The sequence below is a fragment of the Diadema setosum genome, chromosome 17 (genome assembly GCF_964275005.1).
Source record: "Diadema setosum chromosome 17, eeDiaSeto1, whole genome shotgun sequence".
Taxonomy (NCBI): Eukaryota; Metazoa; Echinodermata; class Echinoidea; order Diadematoida; family Diadematidae; genus Diadema; species Diadema setosum.
The window spans coordinates 5,181,828-5,196,910 of NC_092701.1; the positions used below are offsets into that span (position 1 = coordinate 5,181,828).

At 36.7% G+C, this 15,083-nt stretch overlaps 2 protein-coding genes across 2 annotated transcripts; one reads left to right on the plus strand and one right to left on the minus strand.

Moving 5' to 3' along the window:
• Positions 1-8,307: 8,307 nt before the first annotated feature.
• LOC140241116 (L-rhamnose-binding lectin CSL3-like) lies at positions 8,308-8,739 on the minus strand. The gene has a single exon (XM_072320884.1). The coding sequence runs from the start codon at positions 8,737-8,739 to the stop codon at positions 8,308-8,310; it is 432 nt and encodes a 143-aa protein (XP_072176985.1).
• A 143-nt stretch (positions 8,740-8,882) lies between these two features.
• Positions 8,883-12,060, plus strand: LOC140241117 (uncharacterized). The gene is made up of 2 exons (XM_072320885.1): positions 8,883-8,887; positions 11,409-12,060. Exons 1-2 carry the CDS (start codon positions 8,883-8,885, stop codon positions 12,058-12,060), a joined length of 657 nt encoding a protein of 218 aa, XP_072176986.1.
• The last annotated feature ends 3,023 nt before the right edge of the window (positions 12,061-15,083 follow it).

Below are 15,083 nucleotides of genomic sequence, written 5' to 3' on the forward strand. Positions count from 1 at the left end.
AGTAAAGAATGTGTAAAGGATTTGAAGAAATGAAAAGGGGACTCTGAGACATACCTAATCATTCTGTTCTCCCCCCAAAAAAGGTTGTAGAAAAACTGCTGAAAACACACTTTCCCATTCATGTTATCATATCAAACTAAAGAATAATGTAGGATAGCTCTTTCAGAAAATATGGAAAACTCAAGATTGACCTGGTTGACCCATTTCACCTTTTTTGGAGTCCTCGTGTAAAATCAAGGGGTGCGACGTTTTGTGATGCACGGTCACATACACACACACACACACACACACACACATATATATATATATATATATATATATATATATATATATATATATAGAGAGAGAGAGAGAGAGAGAGAGAGATAGATATAGATATACATACATATACATATACATAATTCATAATTATAAATACTACAATACTACGACAAACACGCACAGGCACACTGCGCGGTTACAATGTGCTGTAGCAGCAGCCACCAGACTTGACGCATTCCATCACAAGCAGGTTAGTTTTGAAATCCGTCCGACCAGCAGACGTATACCCTTGTGTGTATGATTTTAATCATCACATCGCATCCCTGGGTCGGTGTCTTGTTTCTAAAACTTGCGCTTTCCTCGCCAGGATAAAGCGTTTTAATGCCATTTTAGATTTTTATCACACACACGCACACACACACATACACACACACACACACGTGTGTGTGTGTGTGTGTGTGTGTGTGTGTGTGTGTATGTGTGTGTGTGCACGCTTGTGTACTTATACACAATTCACTTCGTGGACATGCTTAGACACAGCGTGTCCGAGAGTATCACTGCAAAATTTTGCCATCATAATCATAAATTTGCTTTATGAGATGTACATGAAATTGAAAGATATCCTTCTCTTCATTCATTCGATGCACGACTCATTGTTCATAATTTATGCATGAGTTAAAACGATTAACTCTAACAAATTTTCGTTTGCGTGAGTTTTTCAGGCCTATCGGCAATCTATGGCGAAAAAAATGAAATCGTAGCCTAAATATCTATTAACTTTCCTTTCGTACAATATGTAATGCGTTAAAAAAATCATCTACGTCTGATCGAGAAAACTCAATTTCAAAGTATCCTAAATTCTACCCAGATAGGTTGATAGTAGATAAGGAGCGTTTAGCTTTTCCGCCTCGGCAGATAACTATGGCCTTCATGCTTCAGTGAATGTAGACAGACATGAGGTGAGGGGGATTTTCGTTGGGTAATATCATACAAGTTTTTTCATTACAACACAGAACTTTGTCACTAAAAGAAGTTAATTTCATTTTCGTATTGACGAACCGTATTCAATTTTGGATTAAAGAACCTTCGGAATAAAATGCTATTTCATACTCAGATTAAGGAACCTCAGGAACAAAAAACAAAACAAAAACAAAAACAAAACTGTAACTGTTTTCAGTAGGAGATGAAAGAGATGGAGATTGATAAATCGTACGAATAAAAATCTTGAGAAAAAGAAGAAGCAATAGAGAAGATGTAGCACATTGCTGTTTTTTTTTTCAAAAATAAAAAGATAACAGAAGAAAAGGGGAAAACGGTTTTTACATTTAATAAGGGAATTACACCCATTACCATCTAGGTCTTACGTGAGACACATGGGTGACATGCGAGCATCGTGTTTTTGCCATGGTGTGTGTATGTCTATTTTTTTTTTTTTTTTGCTTTGTTCTAATTCATTTTTCACATTTTTTTTTTTGCTTTGCCTGAGGCTTTAAGCTCTTTCTCACCTACACATACTGTATCAGACCCATGTGTGTAAGATTATTGAATGAATAGAGCAAGTGAAGTATAGTGTTCATGCGAATGACGCTGTGGGATTCGGGGTTCGTGGTTATTACCTTCATCACACATCTCTCCGTTTATCAACCGACACATACAATCCATTATCTGGGGTTTTTTGTCTTAGTGGGCCTGTATTTATCTCTTCACATTTGGTGTCAAAATTCAGTGACGAATAAATTGCAATGAGAAAGGGAAGGCGGACAGCAGTATTATCGATGTTTGTGTTTCTGCATGTTATAGGATATGAATGATATATATATAGGCCTAGAGAGATAAAGGTGGAGATTGTTCACGTTCATCTTGAATCAGCAGACTCTCTCACGTTAGCATACTCTTTTCGATAGATCACTGCTGTTCTCAGATAGGTATCTAGCAGTATAGATATTGTTTTCAAAGCACGTGACAACCATTGATATATAACATTCTTTTTTTTTTCAAAATATAACTGATGTTTGATTGTACATTATTACAAGTAACCATCAATTAAAAAAAAAAACCCAAACAGAACATGTTGAATTATTTCGACTTAAACTGATAATCGTGATAATAGAGCTCATTCTGAAAACATTCCTGCAGACTGAAATATTTCCTTGGGAGTACGCCTAAACATATAGTCAAACACACACACACACACACAAACACACACAAGAATACGGCCTCAAGTTGGACTTGAAAAAAAAATGATAATAACAAAGCTCTCTCATCACCTGAAATAAGAGCACGCACGCATAAGTATTGAAATGCGAACTTTATTTTATTGTTTATTCTTGTTTACCTTTTTGACGGAAAAGAAAACGTTATGAGATAACAAAGGCTATTTTTCATTTACCAGAAGGTGAGACTGACAGTAAGGAGGTATAACAAGCTTCAGAGATTGTTGTGCATCTTATTCTAAATTCTATTTCCTGGCGAGGATAGGATATCGAGAATATCGCATGCAACAACAATGAATGCCCGACACGATAATACTGACATAAGTAATAGTATGAAAAAATGAAGAACAGATTGTAATACATGTCAATCTTTAAGAATGTCAATAATGAAAAAAAAAAAACACCCACTGATAATGATTATATCATTTAACATAAATCATACTGTGACTGACCAACGTAATACCGTATCCATGTAAATCCCGTTTATGGACTGATTATTATGAGTACATGGAATATGGAATATTTATTCATCTCGTAAATAGACTCCCGAATTCATGAAAGGTACAAAGTCTAGAAGCTTAGGGTGATTATAATTGATCTCTTTGATATGACATAATGATTACGTAAAACGTAAAACTACTAAATTTGGTCTCTGTCATTTTATCCACTTGAATCTTGCATGCTTTTATTTTGCGTCAGAGCCCACAAGATTTAGAAGCATCTTTGAACAATGGTTGAATTTTAGTGTCAAACCAGATTTCCCAAAGTAACTCAATTCTTAGCATTAAAAATATGTATCAATTTACAATGTCACAATGTCAACATACTGTCTGAATGTAGAAACGCACAAACATAATATTCTTTAAAAATTACAATCAACTTCTTTTGTTCCATTCCAATGCTTTTAAGCTATGCTAAAGATTAGATTGTACATGTACATTGCATGCACATATCTTTTGCCATTAAGTCTTCCACGGAAGATTTTTTATTTGAACTTGCTTTGTGTCGGTATAATTGTTAAATACGTGTTTGGTGTCACAGTCAAGGGATTCAAGAAATGAATTCCCTTGCCAAGGGTTCTGTCTTTTGAACGTTTTGTTTTTGTTTTTACACAATATATATATATATATATATATATATATATATATATGATTAATATGAGATATATATGAGTAATAATGCAATGTATAATGTCAATGTGTCAAGAATGCTGCACTTTTTTGGCATTTTGGACAAGAATATTAGTATTTCTGTCACAGTCATGATGATGTCTTCTTTCTCTCTCTCTCTGTATATATATATATATATATATATATATATATATATATATATATATGTGTGTGTGTGTGTGTGTGTGTCAAAGCGCACAATCATACTTTCTTTTCCTTTCAAGATTATCTTCTATTGTCTTTCTTCAAAAATGTTCTTAAATTTCCCCCGGTACCATTTGCAAATGTTTTTCCAATCTTAATCTCAGGTCACTACTTTTTGAATTGATAAAATGCAGTGGAACATTTACTTTCATTATATAGAAAAAGTATAATGATGTTGCATTCCCATTCCTATGTGTTAAGCGATTTGACTTGTCCTTGAGAAAATATATTCCGACGTTGCGCACTTCGTATCCTCAGAGATCATTCGAAAAGGCCTGCGAAAGCGATAATTATAACAAACTAAAGTGGATATTCACATTATTTTTGGATATTCAAAGCGATGTCATGTTATCCATGCAGCTGAAATTGTTGCTATTGAAATTCAGTATTGTCTTATTGTCTCTTCATGAAGGTGAGAAAAAAAAAGTAAATATGAATGAGAATCTCCATGAAGTGATATCAGTCAAAAGATAGGTACGTTTTGGTTGTTGTTTTTTTTTCCGCCAGGATGCTAGTTGAGGTGGTCATTCACACTGAGAGAAGTGTTCAGGTGCCGAGGTCGTTCATCCGTAAATCCGTTCCAGCCTATCAGGGTTAAGCCACATCCTCCGTCACGACTACGCACTGACGCCTGTAAACATGAACGGTTTAAAGTCATGAACACGTACACTAATGTCAGTCAATCCTAGGTAAATTCTTTCTATGGTAACACCTCACTAACATTGGGTGGAATTTAATGTAGCTGTTTGAAAATTTGTTTTCCTTTTGTAAGAAAAAATGAGATAAGTAAATACGTCATTCAAATTCGGTTTATTCTTTATCTTTGGGAAAAGATGTAGATGTAAAACAGAAATACGTTCTGTCATACACAGGATATTGTCAGTATTGATTAATTGTAAGGGGTTGCATTGAAATCAGAATTCGATTACAATTATGATTATTAACGAATCTATAATTCATATGAATTTTACTCATTAGCATTGATTCAAAAATTTTACTTAAATTACATGATTACTAATGAATGAACAACACATGTCCTATATAAAGTCTGAAGGGTTTACGAAAAATATGGTAATAAGTCCTTACCACTGATGTTATCATGGCAATAAATGTTGCAACGATACAAGACTAGAAAGTCTATTATTTCTTTCTCCTATTAGAGTGCAAAGAAATCATATCACGATTTGCCACTCTATCGTTTTAACCAGTGACAGGATTTGGATTGTGTGTGTATGTGTGTGTGTGTGTGTGTGTGTGTATGTGTGCGTGTTTGTTTATGTGTATGAGAGGGAATGCAGTGACAGACATAGTTATTCATACCTCTTCAAAAATTGTAATCTTGTCACTATAGAATACTTTGTAACCCTTCTCAATTCTCTGTCTCTGTATCTCACTCCCTATTAACTATCTTAATGTAATGTTGCTGAATGAGGTATTTTTGTCATTATGTAGATTCTCTCTGTCTCTCTCTCCCTCTCTCTGCTTTGAAGTTACTGTTTTTGTTTGTTAAAGATTGAGAAATTTTCATGCTTGTTATTGACGTATTTTTTCTTCTTCTGGCTTCCATTCTTTAAGCTTCTTGACCCTATGTTGGCAAAGATTGGTGCCACTGTCACACAGTTGGTGATTGTTAATCCAAACTGTTGTTGTTTCTATTGAAAAAAACAGATACGATTAGGGAAAAATGTGAAAAGTGCGATGATCGGAAAAAAAAAGTTATATTGTACTCCTCGACTTCGTATTCAATATCATCTTTAGATATGCGGTCTTTGGGATTGGGTATATCCCATGATTTTCTTCATGATGCTCAGGCTGGTATATGTGTGTTTCGGGGCTATGAGATTTACTGCTTCAGTTCATGAATACACTGCCTCTATTCAACTTTATTTTCATTTCCATTAAATAAACAGGGAAATTATATACAAAGCATTAACAGAACATATTTGTAATAAATTCAAAGACGTACAATAACAAAATACATTTGATCGTGAGTAACAACATAATTGCATTTTTAAAGGATATGTACAGTTTTGTTTGGGGTGCGGATTTAGCTTTTAACGTTTTGCGAGATATTCAGAAACCACTGTATGAGATGTCAAAGAGCATGCAATACGGGGTTTCAAAAGTCTATTTGATGAAAATCGGTTTTGAAATGGCTGAGATATCCAAAAACAAGGTAAACAAAGAGATCCTGGCCTGTTGCCTTTTATTATTATCACCTTTTTTTAAATATCTCAGCCATTTGAAAACCAATTTTCATCAAATAAACGTTGAATTCTTCTTAAAATTACATGTTCTTTCGTATTTCATAAGAGGTTTCTCATTATCTCACTTAGGAATGTTATAAACCTGAATCTCCACCTCAACCAGTACTGTACAGTCACTTTAAGGTATATACCTATGCATAGTAAAAGGATGGGAATGGAAATGGAGGGTCCCACTAAAAAGTCAAGCTTGTACGATAGGGACCCTCAGAAATACATAAGAGAACGAGTAATGACTTCACTGTACAAGCAAATATATGAAACAAAATCAAAGAAACCAATGTCAACTGACATAAAATGAAATAACAGGAAGGAACGAAAAAAAAAAAGGAAAAAAAAACAAGGGAAAAAGAAAAAAAAAATGAAACTGCGACACATGACATCGTGGACACAAGCAAACTGGATCCCATGATGTAGGAGTATGGAATGACCTATATTGCGAAGAATTGGGTTCATATACCGGAAATAATGCAGAAGAGCGGACATATAAAAAGGAGAGAATAGACACAATAATACACGGTTAAATAACAGTAACATGTGAGGAGGACTTATATTTTGACAGATGAATTATTTCACTCTAATAATAGAAAATAATTGATATGTAATTGATTAATGCATATATAAAAGAAAGATGATGACGTAATTGAGATAATGAAACGAACCTAATTCGGTTGTATGTTATAAGATTTCAATAAAAATAATTTCAATTTATTCATGAAAGAATTCAAAGTTCTTGCTGTTACTATATCGTAAGGAACGAAGGGAGTTCGAATACTTTGGCCCATCGTAGATGAAGGTGTTCTGAGCCAGCAGAGTTCTTAAAAAAAGGAAAATGAAATTCATTCAATCGTCTTGTTGGATAATTGTGAACGGATTGATTTATTGGAAACATTATTCCAAATATATTTGGAAGATTATCTTTATCATAATTATACATTAATTGCCCTAAACTATAAAAATACAAATCCTTAATTTTCAATATTTTGTTTTCAAAAAATAACGGGTCAATATGAGACAAAAATGCAGCATGAAATATAATACGGAGTGACTTCTTTTGTAATAGAAGTGATTTATCTAAGAGTGTTTGATATGTATTTCACCAGGCAAGAAAAACCTTCCCATAATTTAAGTATGGCAATATGAGAGATGAGTATGATATAAACAGGGACGACAAAGGAAGACAAAATTTAATCTTGTTAATTAAACCCATTATTTCGTAAAATAGTTTTGCATTTACTATCAATACGAAATTTCCATGAAAGCTTATTATCAACTGTTATTCACAGAAATTTAACATGGGAAACATTTTTCCAGTGGAGTCCCATCAAAAACAACGTCAACAGGTAGTGTCTCTATAGAGTTCCTAAAAAAAACAACAACATATATTTCGTATTTTGAAGATTGAGAGATAATTTATTTGCCTTTATCCATTGGGCGACATTTTCTAAATCAAAGTTTATTGTATTTACAAGAGTAAGAGGATTATTGTGCGAAAATAAATTTGAGTCATCCGCAAAGAGAATGAAAAAAAAAAAGGAACATCGTGATGACCTACAAAAAAAAAAAATCATTTATATCAACAAGAAACAGAAGCGGACCTAATGAACTTCCCTGTGGGACCCTATTTGATATCTAACATTTGTGAGTTACAACCATTTAAAGAGACATTGCTTCCTGTTCATGAGGCAGCTCCTGAACCACTCCAAGGCCTTCCCACGCACTCCGTAATGATGCAATTTATCTAATGAAATATCATGATTAATGGTGTTGAAGGCCTTGGAGAAGTCCAGAAACAAACCTATTAGATGTGAAGATCTGTCAATAGCATGTTTTTTTTTTTTCCCCCAGAAAACTTAATAATGCATGTGTAGTATAAATTGCAAAGTATATTATTGAATTTAAAAAAAAAATGTAACAGTTCTTTTATAAACAATTTTTTCAAGAAGTTTGGACAATGTACATAACAAAGAAATTGGTCATTTATTAATACAATCTAATTTGTCACCTTTTTTAAACATGGGGATGACTTTTGCTATTTTCATACTTTCGGGGACAATGCCATCAAATAGAGATAAATTGAATATGTAATCTAAAGGATCCCCAATTGAAGATGTTACCAGATTTAAAAGAAAATTACTGATGTCATCGTGTCCAGCACTTTTTTTAGAACTAAAATCAAAGCTTTTTTTTTTTTTTTTAAACTAAAAACTCTTGATACTTACACTGAGCAAGAACTTTCAGGTACTTGGAAATACCAGGACATGGGTTGCCAAACACGCTGACTGAAGCAGGCAGCGAGCAAGACGTCTTCCCGTTACATCTAGCCCTTACTATAGAAGAAGCCGTTTTTGAAGATCGGCATGGAGCGATCTGCATTGACGTCTGTGTGCTACAGATGGACGAACTCCGGCGTCCGAAAGCTGCATACCCTACCGACAGCTTCCGTCCATTTGGGCAGCGAAGGCTGAGCATTCTATTCTGACAGACGTATTTTCTCTGCATGATAAAGGAAGGCACGCAGGTGTACGTGACGCCAAGGTACTTCCTTGTTCCACTGCAAGGGTCACCGAATACCCGGTTGGTAGCCGGGATGATGCAGTGCGATTTGCCGTTGCAAGCAATGGACATTGTGGACCTCGCTCTGCCGTTGCGGCAGTCGGTTCTGTCAATGGGCCGGCCCCCACAGACACTCGCTGACAATCTACCGTAGTTGGCGGTTGAAACCTTGATCCGCAATGAGCCACAGCTGATAGCAAGATTCTTATTTTCACATGCGGTACCAGCTGCAATAAGATAATAATAACAACAACAAACATAGATACATAAATTATATATATATATTATATAATATATATATATATATATATATATATATATATATGTATATAAAAGTGGAACAAAGTTCATGCTGTATGCACCAGCGGTTTATTTCTGCACACAAATATTCGAGCGTCTCGCCGCCCTTTCTCAAGTGTTGATACAACTATAAATCAAAATAAATAAATAAATAAATGAATAAATAGATAAATAAATCACTATATAATCAACATATATATATATAGCATATATATATATATATATATATATATATATATATAAGTGTGTGTGTGTGTGTAACGGAGGAATGACTGCTCGCAGACGTTGCAGTATGTTTGCTAATAGCCTTTAATTCTCCCGAGCTTTCGTCCGAGTTGCCGGTCTTTTTCAAGGACGTAAACACAAAAGCAGAAAAGCAACCAATTTGCATACATATCAACAGAATAAGGCAAAAACAAGGCAAAAGAAGATCAAAAGAAAACCAAACGGAATATAGACAGCAACATGATATTTACTACAACGGAGCGGCAATGTTATGACATACACTGGCATTGAAAATAATGGAACAGTAGTAGTAGCAGTAGTAGCAGTATAGTATAAACTAGCAATAACAGCGGTAATGATTGCAATAAAATCATTCGAAATACATAAACCAACATAGGTGGAACCGTATATTAAAACTAAAACACACTGGTTACCTTGGTTACCACTGGCATGACTGGTTACTATATTCCATTTGATTTTCTTGTAATTTTCTTTATGTTTTTTATTTTGCTTTGTTTTTGCCTTATTCTGTTCAAATGGATTAGTAACAAGAATGAACTAGAAAAGCACTCTGAGAGATCTCCACCGAGGAGATTTTTCTCCTCTCCACCCCTGGGGAAAAGCTCTTTGGGCTCTTCCCTAGAGATCAGCGATTTCCCAAATCGCCCTATTTTCCAATATAGAGGCCTTTGTTACGTCATAAACGCTCTGTTGCACGGCGCGCCTCGCCCTAGCAGAAAGTGGAGCACGCACTTTGGGTGCGCGTTTGAAAACTTCAAAAATACGCAGCTTGAACTCCCAAGTTCGATTGACCCTACCTGTGAAAATATCAAAAATCCTTCATAAATTCCCCCAAAATTCTTGGATCACTACCAAAATTTAATCATCTGTTACTTGTGTCATTTTCAATCTTTCCTGTAAGATTCATCCAAATCCGTTAACTACTTTTTGAGTTATTTTGCACAGGGTCAAACAAACTAACAAACTAGAAAAGCACTCTGAGAGCGCAGACCTCCGCCAAGCGTGCAGCTCATTTCCACCACTGATCTTGTTCTTCCATAGAGAAATCACTGCAACAAGAGCTAAGGAGGGCTTATTGGAATTACATTGTATGTGGAATGTATTTTTTTCTATCGATGAAGATACCACAGAATTTGAGAGTATGAAGAGATTTTAGGGCTTCATCAAACACAATTCAACTTCATATTTCAATTTTAGATTATTTGCCGATGATTCTAATCTTTTTCGTACTTTCAATACAAATGAGCATAATATAAACTTAGCAGATGTTAGTAAGAATATAAAAGATGTGATTGCATAGTGTAATTCAAACAAGGTAACAGTTAATATCAATAAATCTAAGTATATGGTTTTCAAAAGCAGCGTAGAAAAATTGAAATATTTGGTCAATTGTCAATTAACGAATCCGTTTTAGAGTCAGGTGATTCAATATCTTTTCTCGGAATCTGTATTGATGAAGACTTAAATTGGAAGAAACACATCAATAACGTATGCACTGTTTTAAGCAAAAAAAAAAAAAAAAGGACTTTTGTACAGAATACGACACTTCGTCTCTAAACAAATACTGCTACTGTTATACAATGCTTTTATTCTACCTCACATAACCTACGGATTGGAGGTCTGGGGCGGAACAAACGAAACTTTCTTAAATCCTATTCTAATTCTACAAAAGAGAATGTTGAGAGTGATAACATTCCAAAGTTTCAGCCATCACTCAGCACCTTTATTGTATGAACTAAAATTATTGGATGTATTTAAGGAACATAGCTACCTAATTGGAATATTTATCTATGATCTATTGAATGATAACCTACCTCAAAAAGCATCGTATTATTTTTCTCATATTGACCATGCATACGAAACAAGAAACAAAGAAATGTGCAATTTTAAACTAAAAACTGTCAGAACAGAATTAGGGAAGCGATCAATAGCATATTCAGGTGTTAAAATATGGAACAATCTTTCAACTGATTTACGTTATACATCCTCTCGTAAAAATTGTTGTAAAGTCTTCAAGAAGAATTTATTGGAGTACACATAATTGGAATAAACTTGTTTATTTTGTAATCCACAAAGCAAAAACTTCAATATCAGTAATAATATAAGTAATGTAAGTACACTTATCAATTTCAAAATGTTAATCTTGTACATAGTGTAAATACACTTGTTTATAATGTAAATAATTTTAAAAGCAGAAAGGTGCAACACGTGTATCATCTTAATAACGCACCTCTTAAATCTGTTGACTCCGGGAAGTACTTGGGTGCAACCATCGATTCTGATTCGAAGTGGCCCCAACACATCAATAATACTGTCAATAAAGCCAATAACGTCCTTACATTTCTAAGACGCAATCTTCGCATAAAATCTTCTGATGTTAAAGCCACAGCTTACAAAACGTTGGTTCGACCAATTGTTGAGTCCACAGTTTGGGACCCATCTTCCAGGAACCTCATCCACAAAGTGGAAATGGTCCAGAGGAGAGCTGCGAGATTCACTTTAAATCGCTACCATAACACCTCAAGTGTAACCAAAATGCTGCAAGTACTTGATTGGACCACTCTGGAACAGCGCAGAGAAAATGACAGGCTAATTACGATGTACAAAATACACAATAATCTTACTCATATTTCAGCACAGGACTATAGTATCAAACAGGTAACTCAGCTGACGAGAGCCTCGCAACCACATTCCTATCAGGTACCATACTCGAGAACTGAATCGCATCGCCATTCGTTCTCTCCAAGAACTGTAAGGAACTGGAATTCCCTGTCGTCAGAAATTGTTTCAGCGCCATTATTTGTGGGATTATTCCGAAACCGACTAATGGTTGATCACAGTGGCTAGTTATTTTCTTCAAATTTTCTATGTGCTTGTAAATATCTGTAAATAAACTGTATTACAATGTAAATAGCACAGTCTGCAAGAATCTTCAGCCTATTGAAGGAGGCAGACATAATCAGAAGAAGAAGAAGAAGAAGAAGATATCAGCGATTTCCACCCATACGTACTTATAGCATTGTGTGCTGAAAGTCGCCCGATTTCCCAATATAGAAGCCTTTGTTACGTCATAAACCCTCCGCTGCACGGCGCGCCTCGCCCTAGCAGATTAAAGTGAAAACAAAGTTCTGGTAAGGGCCTGAGAACCCGTCTGGCACCATTTCATATTTGCTTGCAATATATAGAAAGAGTCTACAAAGAAACTTACCTGGCTGACGCGGTTTGCCGGAATGATGAGTCATTTTGGAGTATTTTGAGAAAAATGATAAAAGTCGGTAGACCGACTTTTATTCCAGAAGGCTCCAGACTAACTCGGTCTCAGGGAAAACTCGACCCTATTTCAGACAATTTACACACAGTTCGTGATCGCCATGTTCATCAGTACTCTATACTACGGGTACCAAACGAGGCCTTGATGAGCAGACAGGAAAGTGCGTGCTAATCCTATTCTTGCGGTCGGCTACACGTCACTTCCGGTTGACTGGAGTGAAAACAAACAGCTTGCAAGCGCTAAAGCCTGCATAATGCGCATATTGCATGCTGTGCATGTGCGACGCGTATAACTTATGTGCAACTCTACGCAGACATGGGGACTGTTTTTCATTATTCATTTTGTCATTTGTGCCATCATTCATGAGATACATGCATCATGTCTTGCCAGCAGTATTCTAAAAATCTGGATCCTGTCGATCGATCGGTCCCGGTATTTTGCCAAGTTGAAGGCAACCGGACTGGACCTGTGCCCGTATGAAATCGCGGCAGGACTCTGGATCAACGACCCGACAAAATGGCCAGATGTGCAGTAGAACCTCTTTGAGTAGGCCCTACCCCGATATCTACGCTTACTTAGTACCTCATAGAAACTTCAGGTAGGTCTATAAGCCTAACGTTAGTACTGTAGCTTAGGGTAGGGCCTAATTTAGGGTAGGCCTAAGGCCTAATCCTGCCGCCCGCACAGCTACAGTAGTACAGCTTGCGCTAGCGCTATGCTCGCGGGGCGCCCCGGCAGAAAACACGTACAGCGTTACCACTCCAGGCTCACGCGACTGTTTGTTTTCACTCCACCGCTATCCATGACCCCGTGACACACAAAATACCCGGATGTCCGACCATGAGAATACAAAACAAATGGACAGCGCGCGGTCCTCAATCCTATTAGTATACGCACATCACCTCAGTTGCTGAGACGCGCGGTCTTTGAAGTTTTTGTTGTTGTTTATCAAGTGTCTTTGATTGTTTTTAGCGGTGCTTGAGAGGCGCACACTAATTTTGCATGCGCGCCAAAGAGTTTTTTGATGCGCGCGTTGTAACAACTCGGACCATTACTGCGAGTAGCCAGAACGCTACAATGTAGTTTATACAGGCCGCTCCCATGGATAGTACCTGTACAACGCTGTACAATCCAGAGGGACAATCAATACAACTCATCCCGCCGTCAAGCAAAGCGAGGCCGAGTTATCCCCGAGTCCGAGTCTAGCCTGACCCCGTTCGGGTAAGTTCTGAGACTGAACGTTTTTGGTTAATATTTCCCATTTTCGGCTATTTCCCATTTTCGGCTATGTACTTGATGTCCCCAGGGGACATCAACGTTTTCAGGTTTTACCTTGTATATTTTGATGAGAGATACCTGTCGCGTAGATCGCTAATATGTTCCACAACTTTGAGATATCCATCCGCGTGTGATTCGGCAGATCGTGTAAGAAAAAAAGTTATGGGGGCACCAAGTGCAAGTAAATATAGAGAGACGAGCTCTAGCTATCAAGCTTAATATAGAGATCTTCCTATAGCTATCAAGCTTAATTCGCTATCGATGTGAATGAAGGCTTGCGCGGCTAGAACTAGATAAAGAGGGGAAAACGGGGTTAGTGGAATATAAACTTCTGAATAAACGCGCTGAATTATGGCGATTGTTTGGGGGCACCAAGTGCAAGTAAATATAGAGAGACGAGCTCTAGCTATCAAGCTTAATTCGCTATCGATCCGAATGAAGGCTTGCGCGGCTAGAACTAGAAAAAGAGGGGGAAACGGGATTAGTGGAATATAAACTTCTGAATAAACGCGCTGAATTATGGCGATTGTTTGGGGGCACCAAGTGCAAGTAAATATAGAGAGACGAGCTCTAGCTATCAAGCTTAATATAGAGATCTTCCTATAGCTATCAAGCTTAATTCGCTATTAATCGATGTGAATGAAGGCTTGCGCGGCTAGAACTAGAAAAAGAGGGGAAAACGGGGTTAGTGGAATATAAACTTCTGAATAAACGCGCTGAATTATGGCGATTGTTTGGGGGCACCAAGTGCAAGTAAATATAGAGAGACGAGCTTTAGCTATCAAGCTTAATTCGCTATCGATGTGAATGAAGGCTTGCGCGGCTAGAACTAGATAAAGAGGGGAAAACGGGGTTAGTGGAATATAAACTTCTGAATAAACGCGCTGAATTATGGGGATTGTTTGGGGGGCACCAAGTGCAAGTAAATATAGAGGGAGAGACTAGCTCTAGCTATCAAGGTTAAATTATAAATCGGTAGGTGACGGAGGGTGGGGGTGGGGGAGAACGGGGTTACTTGAGATTGAACCACTGTGAGAACAATCGCAAACTCAGGTTGCCTTTTTACTCCCCCGGAACTTATTTCATACGTTTTTGGGGGCACCAAGTGCAAGTAAATATAGAGAGATGAGCGATAAAAACTGTTCATTGCGCGCAGTGGACAGGGGGGTAGGATGCAAATGCGCGTTTTGTTAGGGGTACGCTTTGTTACCCCTTTGCGCGGATTGTGCACTATCAGGGGTATGGTTGGACCTACTACTAATCGAGCGCCTAATGTTTATTTGCTGGATAAGAATATTTAACACTGAAATTCACGTAAAAA